The sequence below is a fragment of the Corvus hawaiiensis genome, chromosome 19 (genome assembly GCF_020740725.1).
Source record: "Corvus hawaiiensis isolate bCorHaw1 chromosome 19, bCorHaw1.pri.cur, whole genome shotgun sequence".
Classification (NCBI taxonomy): Eukaryota; Metazoa; Chordata; class Aves; order Passeriformes; family Corvidae; genus Corvus; species Corvus hawaiiensis.
In genome coordinates this window covers 8,504,424-8,529,486 of record NC_063231.1, presented here as the reverse complement: position 1 = coordinate 8,529,486, position 25,063 = coordinate 8,504,424, and the positions used below count along the sequence as shown (strand labels likewise).

General features: G+C 44.0%; 1 protein-coding gene across 1 annotated transcript in view; it reads right to left on the bottom strand.

Moving 5' to 3' along the window:
• SEC14L1 (SEC14 like lipid binding 1) overlaps positions 1–21,904 on the bottom strand; it is a 41,466-nt gene extending 19,562 nt beyond the window's left edge. Inside the window, exons 1-2 of the mRNA XM_048323608.1 lie at positions 21,807–21,904; positions 19,869–19,960 (exon numbers count right to left, since the gene is read on the bottom strand). Of these exons, the coding sequence (XP_048179565.1) occupies positions 19,869–19,931 (63 nt within the window). The 5' untranslated portion in view covers positions 19,932–19,960; positions 21,807–21,904. The remainder of the gene's footprint in view (positions 1–19,868; positions 19,961–21,806) is intronic.
• Positions 21,905–25,063: the final 3,159 nt, after the last annotated feature.

Here is a 25,063-nt window from a genome sequence, read left to right as displayed (position 1 = left end):
TTATCTGCCAGAAGCTGGCAAGCTGAATGCTTACAGCAAAGTACTTGAGGGCTTCCAAGAGATTAAGAGCGACTCAGGATTCTTTCTCCCTCAAGAACATACACACAGAAAACCGTTCACAGTCAATTTTATTGGGCTCTTAAATTAGGCTGGTTTTATTTCTTTATGTCCCACTGCCAGTATGTCCTTGTAATGCACCATTTCTCAGCACAGCCCTGTTTGAATAAAAGGTGATTAGAGCAAAGCATGGCCACATCAAAATACTCAATCTGATTCAAGCATGGCTGTGTCTTCCACAAGGGACAAACTGCTGCCTTTCACAGTGCAGAGTAGGCAGGGAAAAGCTGCTGAAGGCTACAGGACACTGACAGATCTTCCACCACGAACCAACACAGAACAGGAAGAAAACCTGTAATTTGTGGTACAACACAGCAAGAGCCACGTGAGTCAGAGCAGCACATGCATGGTCAAGACTGGAGCAATTAAAGGAGCATGAGAAGATTAAAGAAAGATCAAACACCGCCTTTATTTTCCAATAACATTGAAGAGATTTTGCTGCGTTATTGAAGTGTTTTGAACCAGAAATTTTGTCTCAAATCCAGCTTTGCAGACAGGAAATAACTGAACTGCATTATGCAGTATTCCTCCAGCAGGCTGATAAAACGGAGTTCATTATAAAATGCTGCCCCTACCTTGTTTGACAGCATCGTGGTTAAACCTGGACAGATAGGTCTCTCTTTACAAATAAAATCAGATACTCCACACCTTTGTCTTAGTGGTCCAATTTCACTGTACAGATACAATCAAAGACAATTAGTTCCTCAAAAGAGAAGCAGCTGCAGAAAATCCTGAAGGGCTCCACGCAGGAGTGAAATGCTGCTGCTATAGCACTAAATGCACCCATGAACGGTGTTGCAAGGACATGACACTGACACTGTTTTCCCCACCACATTTAACACACAGGGTGTGTGGAGACTGACATGGAGCACAAGTCAAAAGCACGGATGTGCTCATCCTCAAAACTCTGCAGCTGCTGCTGGGCTTGACATGAAGTCACACCACCTCCTTGGCTGAGACACCTGTGTATGGATCTTTCAAAAAGTGATTTTGATCCTGCAATTCTGCAGTTCCTCAATAACGTACTTTTACATTTCCCACCAGCCTCTGGAACGTTTGTGTACTCTGATACATTAGAAGCTGCATTGTGCATCAAGAAAAACACAGTCTGGTGAAGCAGCTTGAACTGCAAATTTAACTTTCTTAATGCATGTTAACAGCAAGAGCACTGACAAGCATAATTTCAACCAAAATAGCACCGTAATAAAGCTTCTTTTCCAACTGCTTCCCTTAGCAACTCATGCTCAGAGTAGAGTCAAAATAACAGGATTTATTCCACTTTTATCCTTGCTAGTATTTCAGCTGAGTGTGAAGACATGAAAGCAATTCAGAAGTCAGACTATTTTAAACCCATTGCAGTCGTTTTTCACAGCCAAGGGAATTGTACTTGCTGCCGCTGCCCTTAGATTTTGGAATTCTAATATCAGGAATAAGGAGTTCTTTTCAAAATACCATCTTTAAAACAGCACTTAGGTATGACCCCAACCCAGTTTTTAAAGACTTCCGGCTTTTTCCTTCTCAAACCATGCCTAGGGCTAATAAAATACCTTGATAATAAGCATGTGCTCAGTCGTCAGTGGGGACAGCCAGTCATTTATGCAAAGAAATTACTCAGCTTCTCTGGCCAGATTAATATATTCCCAGTCTCCTGCTTCAAGGATAGGGATTATTTAGTATTTCCATTATATGACTCAAAACTAACTTCTATATTTAAAAGAGGAAAAAAAATATTCCAAGCAATTTTATGCTGTGCTGTTCTAGTAGGTGAATCCTCCAAACAGGAATTCTAACCTGGTGACATAAGGAGGAATTTCAATTACCACTTGGAAAATTAAGCATATTGAGTGCTTTAACAGCTTAACAGCATGAATCAAGCCGTTAAGATGTTTTATTTATTTCTTTCTGATGTTTTCTGTCTGAAATTGCTGGCAGAGCAGCATTCCAAGAGCAGCACCACATTCTCCAAGGGCACCTCAAGAGAACCCACGAACAGATTCATCCTGGCAGTCCAATCTCATCTGCAGCACTCAGTGCTAACTTTAATTTCTGCCTGCAGCACCTGATCATGTGTGGGTCCCAATGTGCAAGTGCATACCAACATTCACTGTGCTCGCCTATCCACTCCCACCGTGGGGGATTTCTGAATTATTCATAAACACAAGAAACAAGAAGGGTCACTCAAGCAGGATGCTGCCCTGGCTCAACAGGCTGCATTCCAGCAGCCTGATCATTCCTGCAGAGCACTGCATCCCTTCCTTCTCTTGCACTGCAGATCAATAGGAAAAGCAGCGACTCATGGGAGGGCAACCAAGAGGTTTCAAATTCTTGGCAGCTGAACTTGGAAAGAAACGATTCTGGATGAACTCTCACAGAGCAGCAAATAACTTTTCATGCCCTGCATTCTGCTGTTCAGAGCTCTCTACCACTCCCTTTGCAATTCATACATATGTATAAAAATCATGACACTTGTTCAAAGCAGTATAAAAATCGTGAGACTTGAACAAAGCAGTGTGATCTCAGTGCCAGTGTCTCTGAGGGGTGTTAGCTCACATGGGAGTGATCAGCTCGGGGGCGTGTGTGCAAGAGAGCAGATGGTTACAGTGGCTACACCTCAAAAAGCTCCAGAAATAGGGGTTTTGGTAAGGTAACACTCCCAGGCACCGGGAAGAGGGAACGTGACGCGAACTGCACGTTGGGGAAGCACAAATATCTTTAACATACAGGTAGGCAGCTCTCTGGGAAGAAACTCTCCTGTGAAGCCAGCTCTGGAAGGACAAGTCCTCCAAGGACAAGTCCCAGCCAGGCCCCTGCTCCAAGCAGCACGTTCCCCTCGGCTTTGTGCAGTGACCTTCCCCTCAGAGCAGCTCTCCACAGCAGCCCTTGCTCAGAGGAGGCTTAAGTGGTTATTCTCTCTGCCGTGTTTTCACTTTATTTAATGTTCTCATTTACAAAGAGAGGAGTTATCCTCTTATTGCTGGGAAACAAAGGCTGCTTGGCAGCCACTCAGTTCTAGAACTCTCTCTGGAAAAGAAGGAGAAGGCTTTAGTTACACAGACTACAGCTGAGGCTTGTGGGGACTACAGACAACCCAGCAGGAGGGGCAGGGTCAGACCTGACAGTGAATGGCTGTGTCTCATCTAAACAAAAATTTCCTTTATGTACCATTTCTGGCTCTTGACAAATATGAGGTAGTTTAACAGTCCTTTGACTTCTCTCTAAATCCTAGCACAGTCTATGCCATCAAGATATGGCTAGTCAGAGTGTAAAGAACACTATGACTTACCCTAAAATGGAAAAAAAAAAAAAAAGAGTTTAAGCCTTCCACTGTAATTTCTACTTTAAAAAAGTATTTTAGAGTGTTCAAAATTAGAACTAGAACAAAGAGACTACTCCATAGCTTTTCCAGCAAGACTCACCAATGGTGAACCTGCTGGCTATCAGAGCAAGATCAACAAACAAAATGTTTGCATAACAATTTATCACGGAACTGGATTAAGCAAGTTGAAAGGACATCAGGAAATACCTTGTGTGGAAGCAATTTGAATTAAAAATTGTAACTCTTCACCTGAAACAGAGCTACTGCAGAGATTTTAAGAATTAAGACAAATGAAGCAGGCAGCAAGCATTCATTAAAAAGGAAGGCTCTGTTCCATCTTGGTTTGTTAAAAAAGAAATTAAATCACAATGCCCCACATTCAAATATACCTTTGTTTTAATATATTCATTTTGCAACAGGAAGAAACTCTTCCACTCCACACAGAGCAGAATTCCACAGGAGAGAGGAAAATCCTGCCTTTCCAAGCAGGGCCGTACTTGGGCAGGGTGTGAAGAGCAGAGAGCAGGTGGCTCTGAGGGCACGGCTGCACCGTGTGCTGGGATGCATTCCCAAGGATCTCCCAAAATGAGAGCTGACATTCACCTGGTAAATGCAAGTGGCCCCTTATCTGAAGCTACAGGAAAAAAATTTGCACAATTCTCCTTTCTCCTCATCACACTTTCCTACAACTGCATGCCGACCTTATTTCACTTTGTCCCTCTTGTATCCTCCCTCCATTACGGTCCAAAAGCATTTTACCTTGTAGTGGCACAAGTCATTCAATAACAGGATAAATTGTCTTCACCATCTGTTCCCTGGTACAAGACGAAATTTGGCCATCCAAGTATTAATGATGGCTATTAAGTGTATCCAAGATAAAATAAATAACCCTTCTGTAAGTTACACCGAAAAAAATCAATAGGACAAGTCGATATCAGTAAGACAAACATTCTGCTCCATTTTAGAGGCTAAAGAGCTCCTCTTTACTACACAGGCATAAGAAGTGACCTGGAACTTTCAAATTAAATGATCTTTAGTGCATTAAGAATGTATGTTTACAGCACTGTTCATATCCAGCCTTCCAAAGCAAAGCATTCCCAAGTAATTGCCCAAAACGGCCCAACTCCCTCTACTTTGCAGGAGTACATTCCTGCCTTAAAGTTCATAAACAATGGAGTTAGTCTAAAATTTTCATAAAGGAGGCTGTGAAAGTTTTATATAATTATGCATTAAATCCTTGAACTACAATTACAATGGCTTTTTTGTTTTTGAAGTTCTGAGGATTGTCTTTTTTTTTTTTAATAGACCACACAAACACGTTATTATACAAATTAGACAAGTACTAACAAGAATCTACTCTGCACAGATGTTGTTCATGAGTTGTAATTGAAGGTTAATTATTTCTCAAACAGAGAGAGAAGCAATCTTGAAAAACAACCTTGGATGTTCTCCAAGGCAGTGATCAGAGCTTTCAGGTAGAGTATCTGGGAAGAGAAACTGTCAGTGGTTCAAAAAACTTACTGCAGCATGATATTCAGATTCTTCAAATGCCATATTTATGATACTGCACTGAAGGGGTGCTCAGATTTACAGCCCAGGTCTACGCCTCTTCTACTCAGAAGATCCAGGAGAGACTTCCCTCACTGAATGAATCCTGACCTCACACACATTACAGGACCCTGCACAGTCTCTAAGCTCTCCCCAGGCTTCCAAGACCCACAGCTATTAAGTAACTAATAGTAATACTATAGTAGTAGTAATACTAATATTCGGTAACTAATTAAGTGCTCTAAGCTGCCCTTACACCCTACAAACACTGAAGATCACTGCAGAAGCCTTTTCATTAACACCACCAGGGCTTCCCTGGGCCTTGCTCAATCATCAAGTGCTACAAGGACTTGTTCTTTACAGTATCCTTGTCTCGGGAAAGCATCTGAAAGCCTAACTGGCTCAGCAGCCAGCAAATTGAGCTTCCTCAGCTCACCTCTCCTGTGGAATGGAAATGAAATTACTGAGAAATTCTCCATGAAACCAGGAACTGAGGAAAATTAAGCCATCTGTAAGCAGAGGTCAATAAGAAAACCTTTCCTTTCCTGGCATTTGCCAAAGCCATTAATTCTTGCCCTTGAGAGCTCCTCTGTCACTCAAGAGTCCTGCATGGAAGAAAAGGCTTTATTAGGTGTACAGAAGAGCATAATCCCTACTCGTCCTTGTCTTCTCTCGGTGCCTATACTTGTTTAAGGGCTTCTCTTGATTCAGTCAGGTTTCACTGAAAAGGATTTCAGGCTCTGCATCGCTATGAATAACCCACTTGTGCCTTACAAATGTCCATAAAGAAAGAGGAAGAAAGGATGAGCAGATTTATTCCAACACACTTAAACTCACCCTAGCTTAACTATATAAAGCCTCAGATTTTATTACTTCATACAAAAAGAAGGCAAGACTGCTCTGTCCAATTTTACATTTAGCTCTATTAGAAGCCCAGGGTACTTTCAAGTTAAGTAAACACCCAGTTAAGTGTCTTGCACATTTCAAATACACTCTACCTGTTAAAGTGATCTTGTCTTCAGTGGATGTCACCACTGAACAAACAATACATATTTGTTCTACCAAATAGGTTAACAGCCCTGCCACATGCCAAGCAGGCAATCTGCTGCTCAAATCCTACAAACACAGCAAGAAACCTCCCAGCTTCACATCCAGTCTGCAAATTCCTGAAAACAATGAGGACATTGCCCATAACCACTACAAAATAACCCAGTATACAGACTAAACTCAAATTCAATAACTACTTTGTGATCTTGTATGAAAGGCTTTGATTCAGTAAATTAAAAATCTCTATGGAGACAGGAAACAGCAGAGAAGTTATTCTTGTGCTTTGGCTCCACTGAGTTACTCGGAGACCATAAAAATTTAGAGACAATTTTTTGCTGGCTCCTGGCTTCAAACAGCACTTACCACCACTCATCCAAAACACGAGGGATGCGCCTGGGGAAGCAAAACAACCTTTCAGAACAGAGACAGAACAGAGCTTTATCTCCACACAGCTCTGCAGACACAATCCAGGCTATTTCACACCTATTTAATCTTTTCCAAGTCTTCTGCAGTGCAGAAGCAACAGTTTCATGTTAAATGTCAGGCATAACCATAGTTGATACACACAGCCAATCACAAAAAACACAAAATACCACTGAAATGGTGTTACAAAGGAAACTGCAGCTCGACAGCTCACAGTCAGAGTGCTGCTTACACAACACGTCACACACCACCTCGGATTTCTGACAGCAGCACCTTTCATGTGTTAAACTGCTACAAAGCACTTCCAAGTGAAAGCAACTGCACCAACACACAAATACTGACATTTCTGTTCCTCTCTATAGTTCAGGCAGCATTTCCATGGTTACAGTGTTGATCACTTATTGGGTTTAATTACATTCCAAATCCAGACCAAATGCATAGCCTGGCATTCTAAACAGCCCTGAAGGCAACCCTGCAGGCCAGTTCTTGTAACCTGGCTTTGAGTCCCGTGAGGTGGAATGCACTCAGAATCATAAACTCACTCTGGCTGGAAAAGACTATTAAGATCATTGAGTCCAAACATGAACCCAGCACTGCCTAGTCCACCCCTGAAAATACCACAGTGCTCATTACATCCTCCAGGTCATTGCAAAAGCAGTCACTGAAACTGGACAGACCTCCAAGGAAACTCATCACAGCATCCACACCATCTTCCCAAACTTTGGTACTATATTTGTTTGTCTTGCTTGTGCTTAAACTTCTTTCCTTTGAGGTCATCATGCAGAGAAAGCATCAGGAGTCCTAATGAAACCAAAACATTCTTACTGCCCAAAACATGACCCCAAACCATGTGGACTTTGGGACATTATCTCAGCTGCCAATCACAGGAAACTGCAACAAATTCACCTGGCAGCTATTGCACAGAATGTTTTGGAGAAATTCAGGCTAAGAATCAACTAGATAGGATTATGAATATTAGTATCACTCTCATGAAGAGGATTTAGAACTGATTTTTTACTGCTGTTAGCTTACAGAAGACATCAAACCCTGCCTACTATCAAAAAGAGTAACAATTTCAGGTGAAAAAAAGCACCTTTCCTTGCAGTAATTAAAAAAGTTTACACACATTTCAGAGTTTTAGTTTACATTCTCTGCAAAGTAAACGTGAAGCAAAGATGTGCTTGTTTTTCTACCAGCACACAAACCAGAAATCAAACGGAATTTTCAGGCAGCTTATTGCACAAATGCTCCATTTAGACAGTACCTGCAACTAAATATCAGTAAAACTCTCTGCTTAGCCAAGGAAATACTTGACAATATATGTTCATTAAGCATTCTTGACAAATTTGAGTTATACTAAAAAAAGCATAGATTTGCTTGAGACAGGCCAAAACCAAAAGCAAGGAAGGGAATAAAAGAAAAGGCAAAAGGCAGGAGCAAAAAAAAAGGAGTTACTGGGGGACAGGAAGGTCTGCAGCAAACCTCCTCTGTATGGCAGCACAAATGTGCTGGCTACAGAGCTAAGGAATCTCAGCATCAGTGTTCAGTGTTTTCAAGCATGAACAAAGTTACTTTAATATTTTAGTATTTCATTAAAATAATTTAGGCCGTATAAATAAAGCAGGAGATTCAGAACAGGTTATGAAGCAATCTCCTAGGTAAGTGCAATTTTACTGGTAGTTCACTGTTGAGTTATTCAGCTGTAGTCACCAAGCAAAGAGCCTCTTTCCTGAACCAGAAAGAAACAGCCAGACACAGAAACCTCAATTCTCATTGGGGATGTCACCAGTCAAGCCACCCATGCAGGCTCTTCCTACACAGATCACTACTTTATCCCCCTCAGTGCACCTCCTTCCCGTCCAACACATTCAACACAATTTTCATTTCAGAAAAGTGCTCAGAGAGAAGCTCACAGCAAAATTACAGTGGCTTGATGTTGTATGGAACGACACTGGAAGGGAACTGGCTCACAACCACTTAAGAACCACTCTGCTACACACAGAGATTCCATCTTCTTCCAGATAAAAATTAAAGCTTCAATGATTTAACGCAATTTTATTCAAAGTTTTGATGCTAAAAGGTACACCAATTCAGCAGGTAGAACAAACTGGGGATAAAGGATGGGACCTGAAGACAAGGGCTAACATTCCATCTTCTATCTGTAAAAGATGATCTTCAATAACCACAGACATGCCTCAACAGGACTTTAATTTGAAGAGTGGTTACTTTAAAACAGATCTGAGTCATCTGTGGTTTGCTTAAATAAATTTGCACAGGTGGAATTGTGTAAGAATTGATTCTTGTATGGGAGCCTCAATGTCCATCTTCAGAGGACACCTTAATATGAGGGCAGGACAGAGGAGCTGGTGGACAGCCTGTGTAGGAGTTTGAGTTACACCTGCTTTGCCTTCCAGGCACACACAAGAGAATCATTAATTCTCTTCCTCCCTTTGGGAAGTCCACAGAGCCTGAAAGCACCCAAGTGCCACTCCAGTAAAGAGTGAGCAAGACAAACTTCAACTGCAGCCTCTGCACAATCTTGAGACATAAATGTCTAAAAGGAGAAGCTGGAATAGGGAAGTTGGGCAAGTAGCACTCCTTCCACAAGAAAAACAAAAGGTTAAGAACAGAAAAACCAACAACAACCATGCTGAATGCAAATAAAATAAATTTAATCTTCCTTTCCTTTGGAGTAAGCTGGGAAAGCCTGATCATTCAGGTTAGGCTGGCTTATGACTGAGAGACCAAGATCAAATTGCTGGTTAGAAAACAACTGACATTACTCTGGTCTAGAGTGAAGGTGGAACATTGAGGACAGACTTTACAGCTGTGCTGCTCCAAGTTGCTCTTCAACATACACAGATCTTAGCTGACCTAGAGGGGGCAACAGCAATCTCAGATGGACTCGCAATTTCACCGTAACTTACTTACATCAAACTCATTTGCAACACTATTCTATATTCAGAGAAAAATGCCTGCCCTGCCCGCGTTCCAAGCAAGACAGATGGAAATCAGTCTGGCCCAGGAGCCACGTAGCTCCGGGCACAAGGCTTTGTTTGACAGAATGTGCCCTGCAATTAAAGTCAACTTCAGTAGTTGCTAAGAGAGGAAACTTGGCTTCTGACCCCAATTGCACAGGACATGACTGTTTTGGCTCAAGGTTAAAGCAGTCTGGAGAAGAAGCTGACCTCCAAAAGAGCATCACAGCAAAGGCTGGCGACAGGCCAGGGAAAGCTTAAATGCCTGGAGACCGACATGTGATTACTGGGGAATGTGAGCTATTCCCAAGCATTTCCTATTTCTCTGCAACACTGGCAACACACGGCCCCTTACATAACACAGGAACATATCTTCCCGTGAATTTAAGAGACACACATAAAACCAACTGTAAATCACTAAGCTTGTCCTACTATTTCTTCTAATTACCATTCCTTGTCTTACAGCAGCTGAACAATCACAACCACGCTCCGTGTTGCCAACAGGCATTTCAGAGGCACGGGGTATTGTCACACTGAAAGCAGAATTTGGTACTTGGCTTCCCCTTTCCTTTTCCAGTTAACAAAATTGCATGTCTGGTTCCTCTGCAGTCAGTTTTTTAAAATTCAGCTGCAGTCCCACTGTGTCCACTGAGGATCTATTTTTAGAACAGTCAAATATTCCTTGCTGCTCTATTGTACCATGCTTAAGTCTCACTTTTATGAGTCCTATAATTAGTATTCGTCACTTGTTTGGTCTTAGAATCACAGACACTTTCAATAAGAAGGTCTGTTACAACATGTTTAACATCTGGAATATGTTAGGCTATTTAAAATAAAATTATTACTGTGCAGACAAAATCTAATTTATCAGTGGAGGAGGACAGGATGACTATAGCACTGCTACAGTATGGGCTCAGAATTCCTCATTAAACCATTGCCTGGGAGGCAATAGACTTGTACTACCACAAGGAAAAAAGTCTCCAGACTTTCCCTCCCCATGAAAGTTCAGTGGAACAGGTTTGACTTCATTGCCTCAGCCTTCACCCACCAGGTTTTCATTTGGCCCAGAGGCAGTTGGCCTCTAAGCACTGCACCACTGATTTCACTCTTCCAAGACTATCATTAGTACAGTGAGATTCACCAGAAGAACATAAAATTCAAGATAAACAGCAAGGCCTTGATTTGGCTATTGGACCAGCAAAATATCAACTTCCAGGTAGAGAGCAGCCATACTCTGTTAAGCAAACCAATTAAAATTTCCTAAGTACGTAATTTTAAATCTTGACCAGTCACTAATGCCAATGGAGTGCCATCAAAATGCAGCATGATAGGGTCTGGAGCCTGCGCACTACTTACCTCAAGCTAGGAAGCATAACAAAAAAAATACCTTACATCAGACATGGATGTATCAGGAAACCCTCAAAAAGGTAAAAAACTGATGGTGAAAAACCAGGAGTACAGAAGAGCAGTTCCTCATGTGAAATCATAAACTACTGAACTAACTAAAATCACCACCATGAAAACTAGCAATTTAAGAGCTGAGGGAGGTACCTGCCAGATCTAAGAGGGCAGGCAGCACAGAGAGCCTGAGTCAGGCTGTGCTGCCTCTTCTGACACAAGGAGCAGGAGGTGTGAGGCTGAGCAAGCTCTGCCAGGCTCGAGGGAAAGGATCCATCTCTTGACAGTGTGTCATGAAGCGCCAACTCCTGCTGGAGGGGGCCACCACACAGTTCACTGGGCTCCAGAAAGGAGCTGGGAGCACAAGAAATCAAGCACATGAGATGTTATTCCTCACAACGGCACATTCTGGACCAGAAGGGCTGTCAAGACACATTGCTGGAGGATGAGAGAGTGTCCTAAGAGAGTGTTACCATATGTTTATCTCATTCCTGTCCTCTCCCCTAGAGGCAGATACTGCCCTTGGCCACTGCCTGAAAGGCAGCACTAGCTAGAGAGGCCTCATGGTGCAATTCAGTTCTGTGCTTCTCATTAAGAGACAGAATAAAGATCATCCAGATCTCACCAACCAGGTAATACCAGTGTAAAGCCATCAGTGGGATGGTACAACTTCTGCACCCCTGCATCTGCTCCCCTATAAAATACAGACAGAGATACCACCTAGCTTCAAAAGATAAAAGAAGAACAGTCAAGAGTCATCTGCTTCTTTTCTAAAAGGCAGTTAAACTCATAGATTATAGACAAGCAGTTCTTTGTTCTTCACCCTCCTTTACAGCAAAGAAAGGCAAACAAAAGCATGAATCAGTTTAGTCAACACAGAACAAACAAGTTCAAGTGAAATTGCTTTAAGTCCTGTTCATTACAACTTCAGTAGCTCCACCACGCAGACCATGAAACACTTCAATAGAAATAAGTGATTTCATAGAACCTTGAATTCAGTAATGCAGAACTTATCTACAAGCCAATGAATTGCACAGCAAAGAGAGTTTTGCAAATTATACAGTATAATTTACACACTGAATGAAATAGCCAGAAGAAGCCATCCTCTGGAAAGGCTTCTGCTGCCTGATGTGCCTGAACTGGACTGAATGTCTACGGCATTTGAATTTTACACTAAATGAAAGGACACAATGCACTCAAGAAAGGAAGTGCTCTCATCAGGAAGCTGTTCCCATCTGTTCTGGCATAAACAACTCTAAATGGCACATTGCCACCCTGACCATCACCAGGGAAATACTCTTTTTCACAAAATGAGATCTATTATTGTCAAAGTGATATGATCTAATATTACAGCAGCAGCAGGCAAGGCAGAAAGTTATCAGACAGGCTGAGATGGTGAGGTTTGCAGTGTAGCTTTCAACTCCTGCACAAATTGATCTGCATATATTCCAAGAAGCATCCATACTTAAGTTATGAGAACATAAATACCAACAAAATGAAAACAGTTGTAATTATCCAGTAAGTAATACATAACCCCACAGCTTTAGATATTTAACCTAATCAATCTGACCATGACACAATATTGAAACAGTAATTCAAGAGAACCCAAACATATATAACTAACAATTAAAACAGTTCAAACAAAAATTCATTTCTAATGCAAAAAAATAGCTTCTCTTTGCTCCCTCCCACGATCCCTCTGCTGTTGCCAGAGTTAAAGCTGGTAGGTTCTAACAGCTCAGTGATATTTTTATTTTCAAATTTGCTGATATATAGAACCCAAAACTAATTATAATAAAGTAAAATGCAAGAGGAGTCCAAGATAGAAAATGCTCAAATATGAAGTTTTAAACACGAATACAAAGCAAGACAGGCAGCCATTCCATTCACACGTGACCATGTTCCAGCACACAACACAGACATTTCCAATTTTCATTTTTCTGAAGCAGGGACAGAACATCCTTTATGCCAAAGCAACTCACAGAATCCACAACTCCAAGCCATTAAGTGCGATTTGCAAGTACTTTGCACTGCTAAATAATACCTGAAGACTGCTGAATCAGGTTTCTAATGGCCCCTTCATTTACTGTTACAGCAAGCAGCTTCTGCATTTTTCAAACTGCACATCCCTAATTATTTCCCAATGGAATGGAGGGCTCCCAGAGTGCAACCTTAGTGACAGATGCCCTGCTGACTCCTCTTTCTTGCAGCCAGCTGCCATCAGGTCACCCACAGCATGGGGGGGACAAGCACCTGCTCCCACAGGGATGCTCAGCAGCCTTAAGGGAACCCAGTGAGAAAATTGGCTTGACAAGGAATTTATCTTCTTTTTCTCTAAGACAGCTCTGGACCAGCCTGTGTCCCTAAGCTGGCTTGTTGATGAACACATCTTTGCAAGAAAGCAAGAGCAGCAGCCTGGTGCACCAGCTTAGCTACAGTGGGAAACCACATATTGGTGATATTTCTCTGACCCTTAGACAGAGTCCATGAACCACAAGCTGAAAACCTCTGTGGACTGGGCTGAAACCAGCGTGACTTGAACAAAAGCTATGCAGAGAAAAGCCAAGAACTTGAGAGCTGATCTCAACTCGTGATGGCTCACTGCTGGCTTGTACTCTTTTGGCAGTGCTGGCCCACGCTGCAGTGGAGTGCAGATGATGCCAGGCATTCCCTTCCTAGCCATGCTGCCATCGGCTGTGCCACCAGCGTGGGTCCTTGGCAGGGCTCTGACCTCAAACACCACTGACTGACTGGGGACGGCTGAAACCAGCTGCAATTTGACTGTGAGAAAGTCAAATTATTAAATTACCTGTAATAGGCCTTACTTAACATTTTACATGAGCTGCTAACCTGACCTGTCTTAACTGTATCACAAAAATTAAAGAAAGAGTTAAATAATTCAGCTTAACATCCTAGTTCTTAATTTAGAATATATGCACAGCATTTTTAAACTCCATGAAAAAATTGGAAGACAAATTCACTTGGGAGAAAATGAAATAGACCATTTAAGACTAACCTGTAATTAATTTCAACTTGAGCTAATTAACAGCTTTCCTTGCATATTCTCGGAAGATTCATTCCACATTCAGAATGCAACAGCCTGAAGATTCCATTGCCGGCCTCCCTCCAGGAATGTACTGACTCCAAACTGAGCTCAAAGCAAAAGTGGTCCTGGCTACGACAAATATCCCCTCAATTCTGGGTTCCAGATTCTGGACTCCCACTGAAGGTGCTTTTTGGGAAGTCCTCAGGTAGCACGGACTGCCCAAGCCATATGGAAACACGTCATTCTGACCTCTAAGCAACCTCTGGCTTTTCACTGGGTATGTTTTTTTAATCAATCCCAAAAGAATTCACCATTATCTCTTTCCCACATGGTTTTGAAGACTTTTACATATACTTCTTACTGTCTAATCACGCCTTAGACCATGAGCATGGAGTTATACCTTCTCCAGATTCTAACTGTAGAACCCTGAGTGTCCAGGACTCTGCAGGATGTGTAACCACTTCTTTTCTGACAGATTCCCACCTGTTTAAGAGTTTTAACTCAAAGGCAACATCACTTGGCTGCATCAACAGATCCTGGAGCAGCACGTCACACCAGAGCTAAATCACCTGCAAAGGGTGAAAAGCTTGGAGTGCTTTCAGAACACAACACAAGAACTGTTTTGATACATATTTTCTTTCTTCTGACACCTTTCAGTGTGTGACAGCAGTGGTGTCTTAGCTTTTAAAGTGTAAAGGACTTGTTAAAAACTGACTCAAAGCTTTTGGTGAACAAGAGAACTGCAGCTGTCAGCTACAGTCAGGTCATGTGTCTGCCCAGAAAAAAAAAAAAACCCCAACAAAAATAACACCAACAGGAAACCAAGCATGGAAATAGCTAAGCACGTCACAAAATAACACAAAATAACACAAACTGCACCATTAGCAGGCTGCTAAGTCAATATTTTTCCCGCTCGCTCAAGTGAACTCTCACATTTGTTACCCACAGCTCATTCCAAACAAGTGGCCAAACAATCATTTGTTCTTACACCGTGTGGTAACACAGGAACCACCACCACTATCAACCACCAGCGAAACTGCAGGCACTTCATATAAATTCAGAAATTCCACACAAGGCTCTGCTCCACCACAGCTTTACCAACACATTTCCAACAGCAAATAAGGCTGAGTTTTCAACAAAGACAAGAAGCAAAGCAGATGAGACTCTGGGAGTTCTACAACAAAAGGGAAAACAGCTCAGCGGTTTTGGGAGCAGACACTCAGTTTATTCCCTTCTCCAGGATTTAAGTATCCAAGACAAATTCTCAGGAAAGTGCACTGCATCGGGGGAATAAAGTACTTCTCCATATATTTAAAGCCTGCTTTGTGCTTTCAAAAGCACTTGCAGAAGAGCTTCCTTTTTCTCACCAGCCTCTCAGCTCCTCTTCACGTGACGTGTGAAATGCATTTTTTCCAGGAAAAAACAAAAAAAAGAGACTAGAAGGAATAAAAATGGCAAGGATTTATGAGCAGGTATGGCATTTAGCTTGATACAGTTTGAATTTTTTTAAATGGCTTTTTAAAGTAATAACTTTTATAATGAAATAACAATGTACTGCCTGATCAGGAAGGCCATTACAATCTAGATCAAGGGATTATACTTTGATTTGTCAATCGGAAAAAACAGATAAATTTTTTTCTAATCTACTCTATCACTGAAGTGTGTTTACTCCATTTACAGTCTTATTACTTACCTGTAATTTAGGAATACTTTAATTCATGAGATATACCTTAAGAACTATTTTTTAGATCTATAAAGCCAAAGAGAGTCAGCCTGTTGTCCAAAAGCAGCAAATTTGAACCATAAAAATCATAATATAATCAAAGGCATTATACATTATACTTATTAGGAGAGATTCATGCTTGAGATACTTCAGGTATTCCATGAGAACAATAGGAAAATGTGAGATCGATTTTTTAAAATTCACATTATTTCTGAAACTAAGTAATTTGTGACTGTAAATAGGATATTTTCTAAATGGGCTGAAGACCAATACATTTTCCACAGAGCTTTCAGAAACTTAGAAGAAAAAGGAAAAATCCCGCTGGTCAATGGTTCAATCCAATGTGTGCTTTTTCAAAAATCTTATTTATCTTCCATTTACATAAATTCCACCCTTGGAATGCCACTGCAAGTGATTATTCATTATTTAAATTTACTTTGGAAATTAAACTCAAGGGGAATTATCTAAAGTATGTCAGACTGAAAATGAGCTGCAAATCTCCAAAGTTAATTTTAGCCTCATGTGTGTTAAGGAAGATTCAAGTTCTTAACTGCCTTTTAATATTAAGAACTACTTATTCAGCAAAGTCCCTGTATTACTTTAAATGTAAACCTCTTTAAGCCAATATAAAAAATTTGAAACTGTAATCTTTTAGAAGTTTTACAAAAGCAGCTTCTCAGTTTTTCTCCAGTATATTTAACCTTGGTAACTTGACAAGTGAGTCTAAGTAAACAGCCATTTTTCCACATTTCAGCTGCTTCCAGCATTACGTAAACTCTGAACAGGAGGAGAAGCGAGATTCTATTCAGTCTACTGAACAGCTGTGCAAGCTGCTGCCCTGGGTGCTTTTTAAAATACATATCCACTGACACACAGAGATTCCAAGAAGTTCATTATGACAGATATTCCGCAGAGCGGCCAAAAATCATCATGTCAGCTTCGGAAACTATTTGGTGAAATCATCTTGCCTGTGTTAGGTGTGTCAGACTAAAGTGTGGCAATTTACAGCCTATGATTCTAGAATCTTTTCAAGTTCAGGAAGTAGTTTCATGAAAAGACTTGCATCTTAAACATTATCTGGAACCACACAATTTGCCAGTAGAAAGAAATCTTCAAGGGAAGTAGCTTAGATTAGATTTTACATAGTTGGACTTTATTGAGGAGGGAATGTAGGAAGTTGGAAGTGATGGATGTCCCGACTCTCTCCCAGCCTCAGCACCCCACCAACTCCCAGTTGGGAGATAAGAGGTCATGCCTTAAGGATAGTGTCATAGAGATACATTAGGGTTCAACAGATGAGTTTTAGATTTCAGTGGAGGATGCATAACAGAGAAACTAATTTTCAACACCAATTCAACTTAGGAAAAGAATTTTGACTCTTGTCTATTTTAGAAGTCTTTATATCGTAATTGCCTGCAAAACACTTTTGTCTTGTCAATCTTGGCTTAGATCAAAGTGGAATTAAATTCCGTTTTTTGTCTTAATATAGAGCTGCAGTCACCCTTCCCAGAGAACAAAGTTCCCTGGGAACACAGTAGAGCTGCATGAATGGAATGCTGATTGTGCTCCATTCTCCCTCAAGTACCTCTTGGAAACCCAAGAAGGGGAAAGTGGGCAAATCGGAAGTTTGCACTGTAAATGATCCACTCTGCAAGTGGCATTCACTCAGTGGCTTCTAGAAAAGAATAATTAATGCTGATTTCTGTATCTGAAGGCTAAATATTAGTTTGACTTAATGAGTTCCAATTTGCAATTGCCACAAGTATCATCCAGGGAATCTTCCCAGCGCACACAGGTTTCACTGACACTGGTGAGCTTCGTTACTACTCTACAGAAAGAATTACCTCTGGAGTTCCAGAGAACGCCCAAGGAAGGGAGGACAATTGGCCAAACAAAATTTTTAAAAGTACTCAGCACCTGAAGACAAAGATGAGATCCCACCCAAGACCCAGGCTAGAGACAGGGATTTTTGTTACACAACTCAGCACACAGAACCCTGCCGCCACACTGACCAAAGTGTTCTCAAGAGATTTTTTTACTGACAGATGAGTATCTCTGGGGTGTGGGTTTAAACCTCTGTTTGAGGACACATTCTCTCAAGGGCTGCATGCAAATATAAAGAGAGGGACAAAGGAAAATCAAACACATCAGTCATTTCTTGGGTGCTTTAAATTCAAGCTTGGTGTATGCCAGGCTGTTCCTCATTTCAGAAGAGCTGCTGGCACTGCTAAAATAACATTACAGCACTTTTTTTGTTGAGAATGTGCAACGTAGTGCTTCCACTTTAGTGAGCACAAAATTTGACACAAGTATTCCTTCCAGAAATACTTCATCAACTTATGCAATCACTATTCAACCAAGGGGAAACAGTAACAAAGCAGTACCAAAAAGCATCAAGCCAGCATATACTATTTCTATTCCTTACAGAATTTGGCTCATGGAGGCACTCCTCTACACACCTCAGAAAATGCAGGGACAGTTTTGATGGATCACCAGCAGGAATTTAACAAGTTTTAAAAATCAGTAACAGCAGCGAAATGGCAGGGGGAAGATGTTCATCCAGTGCTCACATTCTGAACAAGTACAAGTGATAACCCACTGTTCTGACACACACTAAATAAATCAGATGTATTATTGCTCAGCTAAACTTCCAGTCTCAGAAAGGATCCTGTCTAGCTGTTTCTTTTTATGAGCATTCTTCTCCTCTTAGTTCACTTTTAATTTTTAACTTTTATTTTATCCTAGGTGCATACCTAGGATAGCCTCTTGCCTTCTAAAGAAAAGCTTTAATATAAGGGAAGGTTTTATATTTGTTAAATATTCTTCTTCAGATATTATCCCCAAGACACAGAACCGTTTGAGAACTCTGTTAAATACTAATAGTCAGAAGTGTTTCTAATTACACCCAGCAAAGCGTTGTGGACAATCCTGACGTCAGCATTTTGACTCAAAATATCCTTGAAGAAATAACCCAAGGGAAGAATTTTTGCCTTCAATTCAGCAGCAAGGGAAAGACTCATCAGTTTAGCAAACAGCAAGGGAATTTCATTTAAGAACCTAATTTTGGCTGATTGATCTAAGAGCCAGTACAACTTCACTGAAGGCTAAAGTTACAGACACCATCAAATTTCAGTGAGAGACCACCTGAAGCCCAGCTGTCAGAGTTACTGAAGTCATAAAAGACCTGACACATATCATAGTTGGATTCTTCACTGCTCAGCAAAATAACCACTCTCTCTGCCTTGAAGTGTTTGCAAGAGCAAGACCTACATGTGTAACAGTGGAGGCAGCCTTAGGAACAAGATAAAAAGAAATGCCAGTATTCCCTGTAGGGTGATCTAATCCTTTTTTGCCCTGTGACTGCAAAGGAACACTTCTGTAAGGAACTCTGCACTCCAAACCATGTGATCTATCTAAATATTTACACTGTGAGCACTATTAAAACTCTCCTCTGAAGCCATTAAACATAGTATTTTCAGCAAGCGAAATTAAACAATTATTTTTTTTGATTACAGTTCACTTTTAATTGGTTTTATCATGGAAAAGCTCCCTAATTGCTCTTCGTAACTCACAAGAGCCCCACAGCTGTGGTTTCAACTGAATATACTTTAAAATGTCAAATACCTACTTCCACTCCGTTTTTGAAAAGGAAAAAAAAAAGGGAGGGAGAGAAGGAGGGAGAGGAAAAAAAAGGGAACCTAATTAGATTTCTTTCTTTTCTTTACTATTTGTAACACTATCACACAAATTAGCAGCATGCACCCAAAAGGCTTTTTGTTCATCTCTCTGGCCTCCCTACCAAGCTTTTTTTTCCCTTCCCTCAAAATGTTACCAGAGTCCTTTCTCCTTTTTCATTCAGGCATATCCTTGCTTTCATGGCCTTCTCTGTGCTCTCTAATCCTGTACACTCTACACCGATGAAGACAAAACCATAACAATGTTTTAATCAGCGTACATGACATTTCCTCCCATTCTAGAAGCGTCTGCCCCCAGTAATCAACTTCCAGTACACTTCAATCCTACTTTTGCTCTAACTTTCAAATACATCTGGAAACCGTATCTAAGCTTTGGCAGAAAAGGAGAGCACGTTATGTTAAGAAAATACTCTCAAAAAGAAACGCTGAAAGAAAAGAAACACTGAAACACATAGCTCTCATGTTTTGCATACTGTTTTCAGCTTTGTGCATTCTACAGTATCTATCAAAGCCCAGCAAGTACTCAGCAACACAAGGAACCAGCAAGAAGAAAATTACAGCAAAAATTAATACTTACAGCCATAATTAACTCAAAAGGGTGTTTATACACCCGTACAGGGGACTGGTACTTCTGCACCATGGCTGCAGTTTAGTGAGATCAACTCAAACCTGAAAAAGAAATTTTTAAAACCATCTGTCAGACGTAGGAAGCCATTTTCAATTTTCTCTTGCAATTAGTCTGTGCGTGGTACCATGCCAGCAATTCCACAGGAAATCCTTCACAATTCCCTGACAATCTTTTTTAAGACTCAACAGGGCCCTGAAAAGCTATATATATATTTCTGTCAGAAATGACTTATCATTTCTCCCAAAGACAACATAAAATTAGCACATTTTTAGTAACAAATCTTCAACATATTTTATGACTCTTTGTCAGGGTGGTGAGACTTCCTGTGCTGCTGCTGAGAACCAAACACTGACACATCCCAGCGACAGGCAGAGAAGCATTTCCCAGTACCCCAGCACAGTATGTGGGCTGCCCTGCTCAGAACCGGGACTGGGGGAAAAAAAACCAAAAAAACAAAAGCAAAACAAGAAAGAAATACAGAAAGCACAAAAAGAGGTTAAAAAAATAAGTGTTAAAAATGCTTGTTTTCAGAAAGAAGGAAAAAAAAACGGATTATTAAAGCACACTGATGATCAAGGGCATTCCTTGATCATCTTCAAAAAAACTGAAACTTGTGAGAGAGAAATTTATGAGATAGCCGGCAAAAAAAACTTCGAGAAAAAATCCACTATGCGACCAGAAAAAATTCACTGGCAACACGGAGAGGAATTACTCCAAAGGCTTCGTGCCTGCTCTACCCGGCAAAGTGCTTGACCCGAACTCTCTTGACTGCAATTACGTTTACTGAAAAATTCTGGCAGTAGCACTCGCAGATGAGTCGCGGGCTGCGAGTCACCCTCATTTTAGCGAGAAATGGGTTCGCTACAGCAAGTTCGCTTCACTTTTCTGTCCGTAAGGCGCTCCCACCCACGTCCCCGCAGCGCTGCGGGAGCGCTCCCGGCCCCGGGGCTGGGGCAGCGGGGCTCGGCGGCTCCCCGGCCGGAGCCAACAACAACCCCCCGAGCCACAGGAAAGTTCTCCGGCATCCCAGCCTCGAGAAGAATTTACCCATGATTACCCCGCATTTTTTAAAAAAAAAAACCAAAACACCTGAATCAGCACAAACAGCCGCAAACGCTCTCTAATCCCCGGACAAAAAGAGTTACACAACAAAGAAACTCCGCGTTCCTCCCGCCGCGCCGGAACCGGACAGCCCGGGAAGGGACGGGATGGGGGGGACACCTGTGTCAGCCCTGAGGTCTCCCGGAGGGATCCGGGACAGCCCACGGCGGGACGGGACACCTGTGACAGCCCCGCAGCCACGGGGACAATCCCGGGCGGGGAAGGGACACCTGTGACAGCTCCGCGCTGCCTGGAGGGATCCGGGACACCCCGGGAGCGGACGGGATGGAGGGACACCGGTGACAGCCCCGCACTGCCCCAGTGGGTTCCGGGACACTCCGGGAGGGGACGGGACACCCGTGCCAGCCCCGCGCTGTCTGGAGGGATCCGGGACACCCCGGGAGGGGACGGGATGGAGGGACACCCGTGCCAGCCCCGCACTGCCCCAGTGGGTTCCGGGACACTCCGAGAGGGGACGGGACACCTGTGCCAGCCCCGCGCTGCCTGGAGGGACCCGGCCAGAGCCGCCTGCCCGGGGCGCCCGTGACCCGCCCGAGGACCGCGACCCCCGCCCCACCATCACCAGTACCACCACCATCATTACTACGGCCACCCCCCGTCCATCACGGGCAGCACCGACCGTTCCTCGGGGCTCCCCGCGGCCAGCGCTGAGAGGAGCCGGCGGGGAGAGAGCGGACAATGGGAAAGTTGCCGCGGGGCACGGCGGCGGGGCTGGGGGACGCGGGGCGCGGGCGGGGGCCCCGGGAGGCTCCGCGCCGTCCTTACCGCTCCGAGCCGGCCGCGCTCTCCCCTCATGCCGCCGGGGCAGCGCCGTCCTGCGCGGGAGGGGCGCGCCGCCGCCGCCGCCGCCGCCGCCCGTCGTTCGCGGTGCCGGGCGGGGGCGGGCCCGGCGCCTGCGCGGTGCTGAGGGGGCGGGGCCGGGCCGGGCGCATGCGCGGTGGGCGGCGCGGGGCGCGCGGCGGGCGTGAGGGGAGAGTGGGTTGTGGGGTGGTGGAGTTGTCTGCGTGGGAAAGAATCGTAAAGGTCATCCAGCTTCACCCCCTGCCGCGGGCGGGGACAGCTTGCAACAGAGCAGATTGCTTCGAGCACTGTCCAGCTTGGTCTTGAACGCTTGCAGAGATGGGGCAGCCGCAGCTGCTCTGTTCCACTACCTCACCACCCTCACAAGGAAGGATTTCTTCCAAATCTGTAATCGCAGAATCACAGGATCGGTTAGGTTGGAGAAGACCTTTGAGATCACCAAGTCCAATTTACGAACTAACACCACCTTGCCAATTAGACCATGGCACTAAGTGCCACATCCAGTCTTTTCTTAAACGCCTCCAGGAATGATGACTAAACTAATCTAAGCCTACTCTCTGTCAGTGTGAAGCCGTTCCCCCTTGTCCTGCCACTACATGCCCTGGTAAATACCCTCCCCTCATCTTTCTTGTAGGCTCCCTTCATGAACAGCATGAAGCTGAGTCAGGGGAGGTTTAGGTTGGATATGAGGAAAAAGTTTTTCATCCAGAGGGTGGTTGAGCACTGGAACAGGCTCCCGAGGGAGGTGGTCACAGTGCCAAGCCTGTTGGAGTTCGAAGAGCGTTTGGACAATGCTCTCAGGCACATGGTGGGATCCTTGGGGTGTCCTGTGCACGGCCAGGACTTGGACTCGATGATCCTGGTGCGTCCCTTCCAACTCAGCACACTCTGTGATTCTGTGATTCTGTACTGGAAGGCTGCAATTAGGTCACCCCGAAGTCTTCTCCAGCCTGAACAATTCCAATTCTCTCAGCCTTTCCTCATATCAGAACTGCTCTAACCCTCCAATCATCTTGGTGCCTCCTCTGGACTCACTCCAACATGTCCATGTCCTGTGCAGGAGCCTCAGAGCTGGATACGGTGTTCCAGGTGGGGTCTCACCTGAGCGGGGCAGAGAGGCAGAGTCCCTGTCAAACACAGCCATGTACACACACACACCCATGTGCACACACCGAGTTATGGACACACACAGTCATGTACACACACAGAACCATGTGCACACACTGAGTTATGGACACACACAGTCATGTACACACACACAGCCATGTACACACACACAGCCATGTGCACACAGTTATGTACACACACACAGCCATGTACACACACACAGCCATGCACACACACAGCCATGCACACACACACAGCCATGCACACACACAGCCATGTACACACACACAGCCATGCACACACACACAGCCATGTACACACACACAGCCATGTACACACACAGACATGCACACACACACAGCCATGTACACACACACAGCCATGTACACACACAGACATGCACACACACACAGCCATGTACACACACACAGCTGTGCACACACACAGCCATTCACACACAGCCATGTACACACACACAGCCATGCACACACACAGCCATTCACACACACACAGCCATGTACACACACAGCCATGCACACACACAGCCATTCACACACACAGCCATGTACACACACACAGCCGTGCACACACACACAGCCATGCACACCCACACAGCCATGCACACACACAGCCATTCACACACACAGCCATGTACACACACACAGCCGTGCACACACACACAGCCATGCACACACACAGCCATGTACACACACACAGCCATGTACACACACACAGCCGTGCACACACACACAGCCATGTACACACACACAGCCGTGCACACACACACAGCCATGTACACACACAGCCATGTACACACACACAGCCATGCACACACACACAGCCATGCACACACAGCCATGTACACACACACAGCCATGCACACACACACAGCCATGTACACATACAGACATGCACACACACAGCCATGTACACACACACAGCCATGCACACACACACAGCCATGTACACACACACAGCCATGCACACACACAGACATGCACACACACACAGCCATGTACACACACAGACATGCACACACACAGCCATGCACACACACACAGCCATGCACACACAGCCATGTACACACACACAGCCATGCACACACAGCCGTGCACACACACACAGCCATGTACACACACAGCCATGTACACACACACAGCCATGCACACACACACAGCCATGCACACACAGCCATGTACACACACAGCCATGTACACACACACAGCCATGCACACACACACAGCCATGCACACACAGCCATGTACACACACAGCCATGTACACACACACAGCCATGCACACACACACAGCCATTCACACACACAGCCATGTACACACACACAGCCGTGCACACACACACAGCCATGCACACACACACAGCCATGCACACACACACAGCCATGTACACACACACAGCCATGTACACACACAGCCATGCACACACACACAGCCATGCACACACAGCCATGTACACACACACAGCCATGCACACACACACAGCCATGCACACACACACAGCCATGTACACACACAGACATGCACACACACAGCCATGCACACACACACAGCCATGCACACACAGCCATGTACACACACACAGCCATGTACACACACACAGCCGTGCACACACACACAGCCATGTACACACACACAGCCATGCACACACACACAGCCATGTACCCACACACAGCCGTGCACACACACACAGCCATGTACACACACACAGCCATGCACACACACACAGCCATGTACACACACACAGCCATGTACACACACACAGCCATGCACACACACACAGCCATGTACACACACACAGCCATGCACACACAGCCATGTACACACACACAGCCATGCACACACACACAGCCATGCACACACACACAGCCATGTACACACACAGCCATGCACACACACAGCCATGCACACACACACAGCCATGTACACACACACAGCCATGCACACACACACAGCCATGCACACACAGCCATGTACACACACACAGCCATGCACACACACACAGCCATGCACACACACAGCCATGCACACACACACAGCCATGTACACACACACAGCCATGCACACACACACAGCCATGCACACACAGCCATGTACACA